At 48.3% G+C, this 16,987-nt stretch overlaps 1 protein-coding gene across 1 annotated transcript in view; it reads right to left on the reverse strand.

Annotated features, from left to right (window-relative positions):
• EFCAB11 (EF-hand calcium binding domain 11) overlaps positions 1-16,987 on the reverse strand; it is a 1,000,500-nt gene that overhangs the window by 444,204 nt on the left and 539,309 nt on the right. Inside the window, exon 4 of the mRNA XM_069637434.1 lies at positions 12,320-12,421. Within this exon, the coding sequence (XP_069493535.1) occupies positions 12,320-12,421 (102 nt within the window). The remainder of the gene's footprint in view (positions 1-12,319; positions 12,422-16,987) is intronic.

Here is a 16,987-nt window from a genome sequence, read left to right on the forward strand (position 1 = left end):
ATCGCAGGAGCCATGTTTTTCAAGATGCTGTCTGCTGAGCCCCCTTTGTTTAAACCAGTCCCGGTCTTCTTTTTTTGCCATTTCTTTTGGAAAAGTCCTTCAAGAGTTTGTCACTGCGTGCCAAACCAGGTTTGGTGCCTTTGTTCCTACGCCTTTGGTGGGCTTCAGGACTAAAGACCGCCTCTGGCGCCCCAGTGTCTGGGGTGGGCAGGAAGTGAGGGAGGTGTCCGAAACTCCCTGTGCTTAGTCTCCTAGGAGACCCAAATGCACTCTGGCGTGATTGGCTGGCTTACTGTCCGGCAAGGACAGCCACCCTGCTGGGTGAGTGGCAGCTAGGCTGGAATGAATGGGAGGAAACTGGATAAAAGGCGTGTCTCTTGGGTTGGAAGGCAGAGTCGACCACTGGAACAAAAGAACCGAAGACGAGCTGGAAGAGGACAACTTCTGCAACTCCTGGACCGTTGGCTTGCCCGGTGAAGCCCTGCTGCAGGGCCGAATCACCAAGTTAATCGACAGAGAAGCCATTAAAGGACGACTTCTCCCTTTGAGTTGGTGGGACCAATCAACTTGTAAGCCACCTGGATATCATTCTCGGAGCTGATTGTATTTTCCTCAGAGTGCTGCAGGTAACCGAATAGACTGGGAGAAGGACACCAGTATGCCTTGACTACAGCTACCGGAACTGAAGATTTGCCTTTGCCAGCTTTTTGATCAGTCCCAGTGCCGTGCAGGAAACCCCCCGACATCCTCCCTCTTGTCCCCACGACTGAGGCTCAGGAACAGCAAGATCTGCAGGAACTGCCAGGAACAGACGTCTTCAGCTGCATCTTTGTCTTCATTGTAAGGTACTGTGAAAACCCAACCGAGAGAACTTACCTCTCACTGTGAAAGCGCTTGAAACTTTGGCAACTTGCAGGCCTAATCAGCTTGTGACCCAACATATGAATCTTTTTTTTACGAACTACTTCTGAGAACTTTGGGTAAGACTTTTCTGCTTAACTTCCAGAACTGCTTTATCCTATAAAAGACTTTAGCCCATTGACCTTGGCCTAACCTATTGCATTGAATCAACTCCTCTGGCAAACTCAAACTATTTGTACTGTTTTAGAGTAACTGTAATATTTGTTTTAATTTATGCCTTTTTGCTCCTACTTCAAATGCTCTGAATGCCATTTTGCTCCTCCTTCAAAGTAGTTTAAATGCCTCAGAACCTGATATTGTGAAGTACTGAAGTATATATTTTGTATTTTATTTTTATTGGCACAAATGCCTTTAAAAAAGCAGATAAAACATTACAAATTATCCTATATTTGTGTGATATAGATTGCCTCCTTCTAGTGAAGGATTTATAACTGACTGTGAAATAAGTGTTTTACCAAGAAACCTTGAGAATAAGAGTCTATTTGAATACTTGTAATTATAGACCTCTGTGTAGGAACAAGTTACTCAGCTGTAACTGTTGTTCTCCAGCATGGGTCTGGCATGGATTGACATGCTTATGAATATTCCCCGTCATCAGGCTGGGAATCCTAGGTAAAGAAAAAATCAGTATCAGTTTCGTTAATGATCGGTCTTTCTTAGTAGTAACCAATCACTGATCTCTGGGTCATACTGCCCCCAGCCAATGACTGCCCTCTCCCTAAGCCCCTCCCCTGGCAGCCATCCTCAGATTTGGTAGCACGTAAAGGGGCAGTATGACCAAGTGAAGAGCCGCAGAGGGGAAGGAGGGAGGGTTCGCATGTGAATCCATGGCAGACCCATGCTGGAGAACAATAGTTACAGGTAAGTAACTTGTTCCTTCTCCAGCATGGGGTCTGGCATGGATTCACATGCTCATGAATATAAGAATACATAGCAGTATACACATGCACAACCACGGGAGGTGCCAACAGGCTCAACATTAAGCAATACAACAACTCAACATTAAGCATCTCTTGCCTCCTCACCAGGCTCACCTTAAGCGCACAGGTTGCGCAGCACTGCTTGGCCGACCCTGGACTCCTCCCTGGAGTCCCGATCGACGCAGTAGAATCCTGTGAAGGTGTGCGTCGACCTCCACGTAGCAGCCCTGCAGATGTCTAGCAGGGGACACCAGACAGGAATGCCGTGGTAGCAGCGATCGCTCTGGTCGAATGAGCTCTCGGACGGCCAGGCAGCGGTCGGTTTGCCAACCGGTGACGATGCAGCCAGAGAGCCATCTGGAAATGGAAGCCTTCGAGAGAGCCTTGCCTTGATTCACAGGTCCAAAGTTCACAAACAGCTGTGATGTCTTCCGAAAACTCTTTGTGCGGTCCACTTCAGCGCTCTAGCTACGTCCAGCGATTGCAGAGTCCTCTCGGCCTGCGACGAAGGCGACAGGAAGAAAACTGGTAATACCAAGGGCTCGTTGAGGTGGAAGTCCGACGGCACCTTGGGCATAAGGAGGGGTGCGTCCTCAGCACCACCCTCGTGTCATGAAATGTCAAGTATGGGGGCTTGCAAGATAGGACCTGGATCTCTCCCACTCGTCGCGCGGAGGTGATGGCCACGAGAAATGATGTCTTCCACGACAGGAACTTCAACGGCGCCGAATGCATAGGCTCAAATGAGGCCCCCATGAGCCTGGTCAGCACCACGTTGAGCTCCCACGCCGGGGCAGGGGCCTTCACCGGCGGGAATGATCGGAAAAGTCCCTTCATAAATTCCTTCACCAGGCGATGAGACCACAAGGATGCCTGTTCTGTAGTTCTGGTGTATCGGGAGATGGCAGCCAGATGTATCTTGATGGAGGCGTGAGCCAGTCCAGCTTTGCCCAGCTACAGTAGGTACGGCAATACTTGAGGGGCCGTAATCCGCAGAGGGTTAATCTTCTGTGCACGGCACCAGACAGAGAACCTCTTCCACTTATGTCCATAGCACTTGAGAGTTGAGGACACCCTGGCTTTTGCAAGAACCTCTCTGCAGTCAGCCGGGATATTGTATCCTCCAAACTGTAGTGCTGCAGGAGCCAAGCCTGCAAGTTCAGCGACTCCGGGTCGTGATGAAGAATGGCGCCTCCTTCCTGGAGAGAAGATCCGCGTCCATCGCCAGCTTGATAGGTGGGGACGTTGACAAGTCCAGAAGGTCCGGGAACCAGATCTGTCTCATCCACGCTGGTGCGACGAGGATCATCCTGCACCTGGACCTCTTGAGCTGGTTGATGAGACGGAGCAGCAACGGCAACGGAGGGAATGCGTACAGGAACAGGCCGCCCCAAGGGAACGAGAAAGCATCGCCCATGCTCCTCGGCTGTGTGAACCTGCTGGCGAACCTCTGGCACTTGGAGTTCGTTGCTGTCGCAAACGGGTCGATCTGGGGTTTGCCCCATCGTTGAAAGAGCCGATCCACCTGATCCTGGCGTAGTTCCCACTCGTGGCACGAGTGCAGCTCCCTGCTGAGTGAGTCGGCGATGGTGTTTTTTATTCCTGCCAAGTGGAAGGGAACCGGAAACATCCCCTGGCCAACGGCCCAGTGCCACAGATCCTGGGCCTCCTTGGATAGGGCTGGGGATCTGGTGCCTCCCTGCTTCCGGATGTAGAACATTGTGGTGGTGGTGGTGTCAGTGAAGATCCTCACCACTTTGTCCTTGACGGACGGAAGGAACGATTTGAGCGCCCAGAACACGGCTCGTAGCTCCAGGATGTTGATGTGGAGAGACCTCTCCTCCGGGAGCCAGAGGCCTCTTGCGTGGAGATCTCCGGTGTGGGCCCCCCATCCCTCCAGGGAGGCGTCCGTCATCACCGTCTCCTGATACGCCGGGGTCTGAAAGTCCGTGCCTGCCGTGAGGTGTGCACAGGTACCCCACCATAAAATAGCCCGACGGAACTCCTCGTCGAGTGGGATTCTGTCTTCGAAGCTGCCTGCCACTTGAATCCAGCGGGCGTCGAGGAACTCTTGTAGCGGACGCATCCGAAGTCTGCAAAGGGGCACAAGGTATATGCATGAGGACAACATCCTGAGTAGGGACTTGATGGACCTCACCCTGGCCACATCCGTGGCTAACAGGCGCTTCGTCCTTTCTTCCGACGGAGATGCCAATCGCTCCGCTGTATCGAGCTTCGCTCCCAGAAACAGTGCTAGCTGCGACGGAACCAGGTGGAATTTGGGGTAGTTGATGGCGAAACCCAGTTCCGTGAGCAGGCGGACGGTCCTCGCTGTGTGTTCGACGGCGAGTTCTCTTGACCTTGCACGGATTAGCCAGTCGTCCAGGTAGGGGTAGACGTGGATACCCTGCAGGCGCAGCCACGCCGCCACTGGTGCGAGGCACTTGGTGAACACCCTGGGTGCCGACTTTAATCCGAACGGCAGGGCTCTGAATTGGTAGTGACGCCCCTGGACTACGAATCTGAGGAACTTTCTGTGTCCTTTTAGAATGGGGATGTGGAAGTAAGCATCCTCCAGGTCCAACGATGATAGGAAGCCGCTCTGCTCCAGCTATCCCAGCACGTGTTGGAGGGTGACCATCCTGAATTTCTGTGCCTTGATGTACTTGTTTAACCGACGCAGGTCCAGGATGGGGCGCCAACCGCCTGTCTTCTTTCTGACGAGGAAGTACCTTGAGTATACTCCGGAGCCCCGGAGCCTCTTGGGGACGAGCTTGATGGCACCTTTCTTGAGCATCGCCCTTACCTCCAACAGCAGTTGAGGGACGTGATTCTCCTTCCTGGCCACGGGAGGAATGCGATGACACTTCTTTTTAAATTCTAGCGAGTGTACGCGGGCCAGGGTGTCCAGCACCCAACGGTCAGTGGAGATGGACTCCCACACGCTGACGAACTTCGTCAGCCGGCCTCCCGCCGGGGGTGCTTCGGTGGGGGCCCGACGCTACGGCCGGTTCAGTCCTGCTTGGAAGAGGCCTTGGCCTCCTTGCCGATGGCGGCGAGACCCTCCTTGCTTGCTGCGACCTCTGTAGGCCTCCTGGGACGAGCAACGGGCCGCCTGGCGGTACATAGAAAAGCCGCCGCTGGATCCCTTGGAGGCTCCCTGTCTGCCTCCGGAGCTCCGAAAGGACCGCCGTTGCTGAAGGACTCCTAGGGCTCGGGCTCGGGCTGTCTGTGTCGGTCTTGATGGCCTGGAGGGACTCATCCACCGTCTTCCCAAACAGGTTGTTCCTGTTGAACGGCATATCCAACACTCTGGTCTGGATGTCCTGGTGAAAGTCCGTAGCCCTGAGCCATCCTCGTCGTCGAAGGCAAACCCTGTTGCCCAGCTGGCGAAATCCAGTATCGGCAATGTCCGTTGCCACCGTTCTGGCGTGATCCGACACCACCTCACCCTCCTGCAGAATCTGTAGGGCCTCCGCCCTCTTGTCGTCCGGTAGGAAGTCTAGCAGGGGAGCTATCTTGAACCAGATCTCCCGGTCGTAACGGGCCATAATCGCCAAGGCATTGGCCGCCTTAATCGTCGCCGCCGACGAGATGACTCGTCGTCCCATGGAGTCCAACTTCTTGCCCTCGCTGTCCGGTGCGGAAGTTGAAGCCGCCGCACCCGCTGCTTTCTTCTTGGCCGCTGCCGAGATGACCGAATCCGGCTTAGGCTGGGCCCTGAGGCACAAGGGGGTGGCGTCGGGGACCCAGTACTTCTTCTCGTACCTGTCCCTTTTGGCGGGTGTCGTGGAAGGGTTCTTCAGGATAGCCAGCCCTTCGTCCCAGATGTCGTCGAGCAACGGTACCGCGAGGACCGTCTTTCTCTTGGCCTCCCATCATTGGTAAAGAAAACCTTCCTTTTTCTGTTCCTCAGGGGAGAGCTGGAAGAGCTTGGATGCCCTGGCTATCATGGCGTGGAAAGAGCCAATTTCGTCGGGCGGAGAGGCCCGAGGGGGGGGTGGGGTGATGAAGGAATGTCTGTTGTATCATCGCCACCGTCGTCGTCCGTCCCCATTGCTGTATCCGTAGCTGTATCATCCCGAGGGTCCGGCGAGGGGGATGAGGGGTCCACAGGCCTGGTGGGCATGAAGGGCGGTGCGGGGTGGACTCTCCTCCACTTGTTCGGAGGGCTTCCCGACGGTGCAGGTTCTGGATCCTCCGTCGGGGTCCGTGGTAACCTCGTCCTTATCTCAGCACATAAGGATTGGATCGCCAACAAAATGGCCGCCGAGCTATCCTGGGGCTCGGGCAATAGCTGCGACGGGTGGGATGGCTGCTCCATTGGGCCCTTGTCGTTGCCATCGTCGATCACATCAGCAGGATCCTTCCCCTGGGATCGAAACTTTTCGAACCTCTCGTTGAGGCCTTCGAAACTCTCGTTGAGGCCTTTCACGGTTTCCACCAGATCCTCGTCGGAGGCTGAATCCGAGTCCGTAATGGCCACCGCCCCCCCTCTTTTTCCACCGGGGTCTTCACGGGGGTGTTAACGATGGGCTGGAAAGAGGATTCCCTCCGCGGTGGCAGTGAAACTCTGGGCCCCGAGGCCGCCTCCACTGGCGGAGCCTCTGCCGGCTTCGCCAGGGCCGCTGCAACAACCTCAATAGAGGCCTTTGCCGGGTGGATCAAGGCCCTCACCACCTTAGGTACGTCCTGGGCCTTGGCTTTGGGGGGAGGGTCATCGCCTCGCTCCCCCTCAGCTCCCTTCGAGATCGACTGGGGCCTCTCCAGAAGCTTACCTGGGTTCTCAGACTTCCTCTTCCCCGAACCAGAGCGCTGGCTCGCGGTTGATCGTGCCGGGGAAGTCACACCCTGCTTGGCAGCTGAAGAACCCGACCTTTCGGTGCTCCCGGTGCCCGCGGACTCGCGGTGCTTGGCCTTCTGTTGGGCCCCCGTCGCCGGGGCGCCCTCACAGGACTTAGAAGACCGCTCAGACTTTTTCTTCGCCTTCTCACCTGCTGTGCCCTTCTCGAGCCAGGTGGCGAGGCGGGAACAACGATCTTGCTTGGTCCGTTCCGACAGGTTCTTGCAGAACGCACAGTCCTTTTCCACGTGCGTCTTGTCCTCATAAAGGCAGGAGAGACATCTCAAATGCTCGTCCTCCTTGATAACATTTTGCAATCTGCATCCCGGGCAGCTCCTGAACAGCTTGGATCCGGGAGTCGAGGTTCCCTTGTCCTGGGCCATGTCCGTTGAGGTAGGCCTCAGATCTTCTGGAACCTCCAAGAAGCGCAACTTCACCCTTGAGGGGAGTAGAAGAATTCCAAAATGGGTCCCCGTTATCGGAAGTGGAAATGGTGGAGCTTGAGGCTCGATTAAACCGGAAAAATTTGAAAATCTCCTGAAAACGGAGTAAAAGCTCGAGAGCTAAAGCACGAGGACTCCCAACACTTGAACGTGTGGTAAAAATCTGAGGATGGCTGCCAGGGGAGGGGCTTAGGGAGAGGTGTTTAGGGAGAGGGCAGTCAGTCACTGGCTGGGGGCAGTATGACCCAGAGATCAGTGATTGGTTACTACTAAGAAAGACAGATCATAAACGAAACTGATACTGATTTTTTCTTTACCGAGGATTCCCAGCCTGACGACGGGGAATATTCATGAGCATGTGAATCCATGCCAGACCCCATGCTGGAGAAACATCCTTACAGCTCACATTCCCTCTTGAGATATGCCTGGCTGCTCAGCAGCGCTACCACAAAACTGTGTAGTACAGATTTATACCAAATGTTGGTTTTGCTTACACCTGTAGTCCTAGTTGCGTGTAGTGGTGCCAAAGGGTACTGCATACAAACTTTGCCTAACAGCAGTGCCAAGGAACCAGGAAGGAATCGGGATCCCCCACTTCCGCAAATACAGAGGCAGCACAACTCTGAGTAATGAGGGAATGGTTCACGGGTGACACATGGAAAACATGGGCAAGACTAGAGAGGGCAGTGTCAGGAACACCCCTATTGGGACTCCTATGGTTGGGGAAGATGCATAGATGACCAAATGTGCACATAGCCAAAATATTGGTGTTGGTGACGAACATCTGGGAAGCAGTGGTGGCAAAAGGGGCCCTCTCAACCGTCCCAGCCCCATTTCTACAGCTATTTTATAATCCCCCAATTCCTGTCGGGGATGGAGCGCATAGCGTTTGGATCCTGGAAGGAGGTAGGGTGTCTAAAGATTCACAATATGTTCCAGTGGCAGAGGGGGACAGACTTCATTACTGCCAACTAAGTCACTGGCTATCTGACACGAATATCAAAGCAGTGGCCACACATCAACTAACCCCTTTTGAGCTATTTATAACAGCCCACTCAGGATCAAGAAAACTGGTCTCCGTTCTCTATAAATAACTTAATGAAAGCTCGACCCTGATACGATGGCGCTATATGAAGAGATGAGAGAATACATTTGGTAGTACCACATCAGAGAAAAGATGGGAACAACTCTGGGGCAATATACCAAAAGTAACACGCCCCCCCCCCAAACACAGGAAATTTGGTATAAGGTAATGTTTCAATGGCACCACACCCCGGCGAGGATTCATGCGATGTACCCTTCAGCTCCACCAGTCTGTTGGAGAGGTTCCAAGGCCAGCAGAGACTGGTCCCATGTCTGTTGGGAATGCCCAGTCCTCCAATCATTCTGGGAGGGGGGTAAAAACACAGATGGATGGGACATTTCAAGGAGCAGACACTACAGATGTATAGATATGGCTAGGCGGTTTATGGGATCTGTGTCATAAATTGCACACCAAGCGGCAACTGAGGGGTTATATGGTGCTCCTTATAGCAGCATAGTTTGTTGTAGGACAAAAAATGGAAAGAAAGGCCGGCATCAACAGAATTGGAATGGCTACCGAAGGTGTGGCACTTTGTAGCATTAGAGTGGGAAACCAACACAATTCAGGGAGACGAGGCGATATTCAAGCATGACTGGGGAAATGTCTTAGCTTATCTTCAAAGTGACTACATGATGCAATGGTGCCCACAAGAATAAGAATTGTGGACGTATTGTGAAATGAAAAGGAAAAGAACTGTTGCGTAGTAATAGATCGTTATAAGTAGTGAAAACCCATTAAAAAAAAACACTATCCAAGAAAAGGGGAAGAGGAAAATCAAAAAGTAGGATCGCGTGAGTTAGCAAACAAGTTGTCAAGATATGTAGATACTATCTTACAGGCAGAAATAGTGAAAATACCATCTTATCTGCGTGATACCATGCACCTGTTATCAATGTTTTAAATATTAGAGTCTTTTGAGTGTAATGACTAGTACAGTCTGGTCACACAGGACCTGAAGTCCTTGTACACGTCAATCATGGAAAATCTAGTTTAATTATTTGGGAAAAGATCTGCTTTGTATTTGATGCACCTTATCATGTTGAAAGAAACGCTCAATTTCACTATGACTGATAATGTTTTCCTATGACAATAACATCTATAGACAGACCGGGGATGGGAGGGGGGGTTGCAATGGGGGGCAGTTATGTCCCCCACAGCCAACCTTTTCATGGGTTTCTATGAGGACAAATATGTACACAATGATGATTATACAGGACAAATCAAATTACGGGTAAGATACATCAATGTGTTCATGGTCTGACAGGGGAATGAGGAGGTGTTGTACGAATTTGTCCAATATTTGAATAACACGTTTGGAAATGTGTTCACATGCACCGGCAATTGCATAGAAATTGATTTCTTGGATATACATTTCTATGTGAATGAACAAAGGATCATGACCAGGACTTTCAGAAAACCTATGGAGGCCAATTTAATTCTACCCGCCACAAGCTGTTGCAAGGCTAGGGTTATCAAGAACATACCGATGGGGGGATTTTTTAAAGCAAGAAGGTATTGCACCACCGACAGGGATTACCAGACAAAGTGAAGAGATTTTTAAACGCAAGAGAGTATACAAGGCAGAAATTGTGGGTAAAGCAAGAAAGAGAGGATTGAGTACTCAAATGAAAGACCTATTGAAACCAAAAGCCAAAAGGACAACAACCAACCAATGTGTGAGAATGTTCACTCAATATTCTACGGAAAGTCATTTTATGTACAAAATGTTTAAAATACATTGGCAAATTATAACTCTAGAGGAGGACTTGCAGAGTAGATTCAAAAAGGGCTCCAGATTGTATATGCAAGGCCCCAACATTAAAAACATAACTGAGCCCATCATTTTTGAAAGCTGCAAATGTACAAAGAACTTGCTTGACCAAGGCCTGAAGGGATTGTTTAAATGTGCAGTATGTGCAAATATGCAAAAGAAACCAAAATGATCTGTATGAACGTCGAGAAACCCTGTATTGGCAGATAATTTATCAATTGTAAATCCAAATTCATTGTGTATGGGTTGATTTGTATATGTGGACTTGCATGCATAGGAAGTACTATCAATTACCTCCGGGTGAAGACAAAGAAACACCAGAGTAATTTGGGACATGATGATAGATTTCTGTTCTCTGTGTAAAATAAAAATGTTGTTTTAGTAAAGTGCGCACAGTATTACTAACAAGACTCAGAACAGGGAGATTTGCCCTAAATTGCGCAGAACCTGTTTCTATTGACAGTGCTGAGAGACAACTCTTGATAACCAGGTGAGCACAGGGCAACAAGCTCACAATGAATATAGGTTTGCTCGCAATCTTTTGAAGAGAATGATGATGAATAGAGCCAGTAACAACATAACTTTTCTGATTTGTAAACACTTTCTTTTAGATGATCAAAACTGTTGAGATATGTGTACCGCAAGAAGAATATGGACTCAGAACTGTAATGTAAGACGGTCCTTGAAATAAAGAGACAATTAAATATTTCAGGGGTATACCTGATATGAGCGAGTTTAATAACTTAGCTTGGCAATTCGGGCAAGATTTAATGGGCCATTTCCCTTTTTTCTTTCTGACGTAACCATGTAGCTTACAGAAGGCGTGATTAACGCTGATCGAGTACACCACAAGCGAGAAGCGACAAGTTTTCTCATTGATGGTAATTATGGGTAAAAAGCCTTTTACTAGTGGGCTAATCCTTAGCCTTTCAAATAGCCATCCATGTTGACAACACATGGTGTGGGAATAAGATCATGGCCATTTACGTTCAGATACTGCAAAGTTGGATGATATTGTGGAGGAAACCACACTTTGAGCATGGGGCTTTTTGGTTCACCTAAAGCTTGATAGTCACATACCACAGGATCACTATAAAGTACCATTGCCATTTTCGGAATTTGAAAGGTTCTGGGACTTTAGGCCTCTAGAACACTTGAAATTGGCTGACTACATTTTCACATCCAGAATGAGACTTACTGGTGTGGGGATGGTGTTCGGCCCGTGTGGCACTAATAAAACCATATGTGTTTGAGACCATTGACGATGAGATGATATTTACGAGGTAGATGGACATCTTAATAATCGATTGCCTCAATTTTTCCTCTTCCCCTTTTCTTAGATATCGCTAATTTTGCAATTCTAATATGATTTTTCTACTGTGGTCAACAACACAATCATATGTATATATGGCGTGCATTATCTTGTTTGTAACTTTCTGTTCACCCACAAATTACCTTTTTGGGTCATGCTTGGATGATTGATATATTTTGGATATGATTTATATTGTTTCAACCAATGGTGTTAAAATAAAATGCATGATGCACAATGTAAATAGTCCTGATGAAGACCTTTCAAAAGGTCAAAACACGTGTCGGATATGTGTATTGAACCTATATTTAATGCTCGGATTATGTAGTGATAACTTGTGTCAAACAGACATTGATTTATTGAGACTTTTAGATCAACGTGTTAACAGGCCCAACTTGGTTTGTAGATAAGCGCAGCAGAGAATTGAATGGTAGTTAAGGAGCACATGGAGTACAGCTAACCACTCGAATGTTAACTATTATGGTGGCCTTTCTCAGGTCAAGGGGTAACTCTCCCTTGTCTCTGCGAGCCTGGAACATAGAGAGTATGTGTGCAGAAACGTTATTGCTCAGTTTCTACCACAGTTCGGCCAGAAAGCCATTAGGCACCAGCGATTTGCCAGACTGAAGGGAAGTGAGATCTGCTGTCAACTCTTGCACAGAAAGGGACTTGTTGAAAGAAATCTTGCAAAGAAATTCCATGACTATTTCTTGAATGCAGAGAAAGGATTTCTGCTGTTTCCCTGTCCACTTTTAAAACCAGAATGATCGTAATGCAGTGACTGCATAACGGTAGGCTCAGAGGTAGTCAAAAACGGCTTTAATGTGCTAATGGTTATCCACACGAATATGCACTCATCTACAAAGCTAAGTCTTGTGTCTTGCAGTGTTTTACCAATCCGCTGAACCTACCCCAAACTCGTTTTCTTGCTAGAAGCAACTTCATTTTATTACATTATACTGCTCAGTTTGTTCACGGTAAACTTTTCAAACAAATGATAAATGCAACGTTTTCTGTTGGAAACTTACAGTGCACATCAAAAGCGTTGAATATGTGTCGAATTTCCCCATAGGTCGGTTGGGCTCTGGTCTTTGCACTCATACATTTTAGAAATGGTTCCAAAAGTACACCTAAAACAAAGAGGAAATAACATCATATTCCCATTTTACACGTAAAGAGCCTTGCAGACCTTTTAGCAATCAAGCATTTAAAACAATAGCTTTGTATTTCAAATAGTCGTTGCGCAAACATTTTCCACCATTTGTCAGCTATTGCCATCACCCAACTACATTAGTACCATGCTTCATCTGTTCTAGATATTGCCATCACTATAAAACTCTGCTCTAAACCAAACTGTATCCTCCCGAGTCTCATACAACCATACCCCCCCCCTCTTCCCAATTGTTTTCCTCCCTGTTTTGGTCATGTAGATTCTCTTTCCTAGCCTCCTCCGAAAACCACCGGTCCCTATGCACAGACCAAGGTATGGCGACCCCCTAGCAAGGTTACAGTATGCCACCTATATCAGACAAGGCCAGGCACCATAAAACCATGACGGTGGTGATGGGCCCTATAAAAATATTGTGTAACATAACATACCAATTGGGGTACCTGGCAATGCCCATGTCATGATCGTGTGGTGTCTCATGTGCCCTGGAGGATGTTGCTCTTGTCCTCTGGCCGGCAAGTCTTGCTGCTGTTTGTTGTGTTTCGGAAGCTCTTGATATTGATTTTTCCCTTTGCATCAGATGGAGTTTTTCCAAGTGATGTTTGTTTTTTGTGCAGCATGTTTCAGTCACTCAGTGGCTTCAGCACATTTGACAATATGTCCAAGATTGATTGTGCCCTCTTCTTGTGAATGAACTTAAGTAAACTGTAACCTTGCCATTTACCATACTTGGAGTAGCGTGATTTTAAAAAAAAGTTATTTAATTCCCTTTAAACATACTTTATTAAACACTTTTGAACGGTATACAGTAGTAATACATTTCAAAGGAATAACCAACACATCAAACATTTAGCTTTGGACACTTTTGCAAATATCTCTCTCTCTCTCTCTCTCTCTCCTTTCCCCCCTCCCCCTTTCCCTCACACCGCCCACCCCATCCCCCTTGCCTTGGAAACAAGACGACACGATGCAACAGAGATTCGATTCCGGGGTCCACGCTTACAAACTTCTGGGTATTAAGGGCTTTATAAATACACAATTAAGACATATTCCTGTAACAGCGCCTCAATGCCCCTGGGCTGTGTAAGCGCTTTAAAAATGCAAATAAATACGTCCGGAACTGAACATTAAACAGCTGATTTAAATACTGGACGTTTTGTTTCAAAACAATATCGTTACACACAAACTGACGTCCATATTTATTTTTCTTTAATGCTGTGGGGATGGAAATTGACTCTTAAATGAATTAAACATGAATACCCGATAGACTAGTGGTTGGTGAAATCCCAGGCTCAAGCGCAAAGGCCTTTAACGGGGGTCCTGAGCAGTTAACACCTGGTATAGGTGTTACTTCAAGCCCAGAGGTAGTAAAATTGATCGTTGTGGGGCTACTGGTTGTTCTCCCCTACCCAGACAGTCCCCAATGGCACAGTAATCAATGCGAGACAGAAGGGCTGCTGGAAGTCCCCATGGGAGACTTAGTTTCAGGTGTCGCCTTGCAAAAGCAATTTAGAGGGATATGGAGGACGAGAGTGCACAAAAATGTAAACCGCAAACAAAAGGCAAAATTTGCCTCACAAATTAGAGCCTGTACATGAACATTTAGGGAGGTAGAAATCGAATTATAATAAAAAGTGTGTCAAAATGTACAGTTCAGAATATTCTTATAATCAGCAGTGATGACATCGCATCTATTCGACTATTGTATAATCAGACAGTTGTGACATCAAATTCTGCATGAGAGTTACGTTACTGCGCCCCACAGCCAGTCAATCTTGCCAAATATTCTTCTCAGGTTTGTCCCAGTATTTCACCCACCTCTGAAGAGGAAAGGCCAATCCCCCACCCTGAGTCCCATCTCCTCACAAGGCTAATCCTTTACCCAATATCTATTCTGTCCTACGGTTCCGAAGTGCCCTAAAGATCATCCGGTTAAAATGCCCATTTATGCTCCAGATTCTGCAAGGCCCAACTCAAGGCCCATAGCCACTGTAGGTAACTCGAGGGAATAAGGATACGAGATGACGACGGAATGACTTAGTCCACCTTGCAATTATAAGACACCTCTTCTGGGTCACATATCTTCCTGTCTACTTCTAGCGCCTTCACATCAGGTACTCCTACAAGACACAGCTGCATGGGTAGCTTTGCTGAAAATTGCCGATCCCTAATCCATGGCCATCCTATCATTAGCCTAAGCACCACATTGACATCCCAGATGTACGCATATTTAGAAAACGCTGGCAAGCAGATCTTTACTCCCTGCAGTAAATGCACTACTGCCAGATGTTCCCCTATGGATGCGCCAAGCACAGGGTAATGCCCGGCGGAAATAGCTGACCTGTAAAATCCTATTGGATGGCCCCTTTCTGATAGGTCAGCTAAAAAATTCAGAACCTGCACTACAGCGGCAGAAAAAAGGATGAACAAGGTGTTGAATGCACCATTGCTCCTACCTTCACCACACAGCGTCATAGCTCCAGAGGGTCGAATGGGCTCAGGACCGCTTGATAAATTCTGCAGCTGGCCCGAAATGCCTGGCAGCTGCCATTGTCTCCCGACACCTTGCACGCTAGCAACTGCAGAGTTTTCGTCCTCATCAGAGAATGGCAATTCCCTGCAGATCCGCCAGAAGATCTAGCTGGTGAGGAATCTCCCACAGAAAATCGGAGGAAAGTTCCATCAGAACCGGAAACCAGGCTTGCAATGTCCAGTGCAGTGCCACGATTACTACCTCTGCTTTCTCCCTACGGACCTTCGCTAGAATCCTAGCTAACATCATGAAAGAAGGGAAAGCAAAGTGCGCTGCGCCCGCCCAAAGCTGTTGGAATGCATCTGCAGCTAGACACTCTGGGTTCAGTCTCCAGCTGAAAAACCTGTGCGAGTGTTCAATCTGGATGCACACAGGTCTATATCCAGCAGTCCCTACAATGTCCCTATCCAATCGAAAGTGCTCCTGGGGAGCATCCAGTCGATATAGTCGTTGAGATACCACGAGTTCCAATCCGCCACTACAATCTGCGCTCCCGGGAGATATTCTGCCATCACAGAGATCCTCTTGTCTAGGCGGAAGTGCCAAGTCTTTGGTCAGTTCTGCCAACATCCTGGACCTGGTACCTCCCAAGCCGAGATGTTGTCCATCCTGAGAACGATGCAACATTGCGGTCTGTACTTGGTAAATGTTTTTACCGTGAAGGACACAGCTAATAACTCAGACAGTTGATATGCCTGTCTAGTTCCCCTTGAGACCATATGTCTCAAGCATGTCTGCCATTTCAACCTTGGGCTCACTATGTGATGTTTGTTATGTGCCTGAGGCGGTGTGCTGTCACAGCCCCCAGCCATTCGGGGACCACGCCCTCACAGCTGCTCTCTACCGAGCGAGCAGTCATGCTGCCCAAGTGATTCATACACAAAACCAATCTCTGCGAAGAGCAGAAAAAGAAGAGGAAAGGACCCAGGCAGGAAGGGACTCGTAGGGCCCAGAGGAAAGGAAGTGGACCAAAGGACTACCATATTCACAGGGAACGTGTAGTTCAGTTTGTTTTACTTTCTTTTTTTTTTAAATGATTTTGAAAAAAGTTAGAGTAGATTTAAAGAAGTTAAGCATAATGCTTGCCTCCGGTCTTGACATATAAATCAGACAGTTGTGACATCATTCTGCATGAGAGAAACTGTTTCACTGCTCTCCACAGCCAAAGTCAATCTACCCAATTATTCTTCTCACGTTTGTCCCAGTACCTCATCCATGGACCATCCCTAATCCTCAGATGAGGAAATGCCCATCGCCACCCTGTGGCCCATCTGCTTACAAGGCCAATCTTTTATCCAATATCCATTCTGTGCAAGAGGTTCCGAAGTGCCCTAAAGTTCATCCTGTTAAAAGGCCCATTCCTGCTCCAGATTCCGATTCTGCAAGGCCCAACTCAAGGCCCATACCCACTGTAGGTAACTCGAGGGAATGATACACATCACACACAGAAATTTGGATTAGCACCTTTATTTTGAACTCAGTTTTCCAAGGAAAGGGTTGGACGAACACCCATGCGGAAAAGGTAACACCTATAACCCATTAGGGACTGCTGATGTACTAACAGTGTATCCTTCAAACAAAGTTACAAAACCTAGCCTTATAGGTTGTTGACCCTTCCTTGAGGCACCCTACTTTAGGAAACAATATCCAAATGAGGTGGCCCATACAAAGTCTCTAAAAGTCCCCATTCCTCACAAGCCCTTAGCTTCCAGGCAACCTAGTCTTATAAAGTTTCTTATGGTTTGGCCCATAAAAAGGTTTGTAAATCTATTCTTCAAAGGCCATCCCTAATCTAGCAAAAGAATAATCAAACCAACACCTTCTGGGAAGATTCTTTGTTGGGTCCCTCGTAGTCGAGACTCAATTATTCCTGCTGTATTCCCACCTCCCACTGTTGGGATTCACAATAGATCTCTCCCAGTCCTTGGGTTGTCTTTGGGATTCACAACTGGTCCATGCTGGACTCCGGTTTCTCTTAGGAATCACCACTGATCC

Source organism: Ambystoma mexicanum, chromosome 14 (genome assembly GCF_040938575.1).
Source record: "Ambystoma mexicanum isolate Mex_15411 chromosome 14, UKY_AmexF1_1, whole genome shotgun sequence".
Lineage (NCBI taxonomy): Eukaryota > Metazoa > Chordata > Amphibia > Caudata > Ambystomatidae > Ambystoma > Ambystoma mexicanum.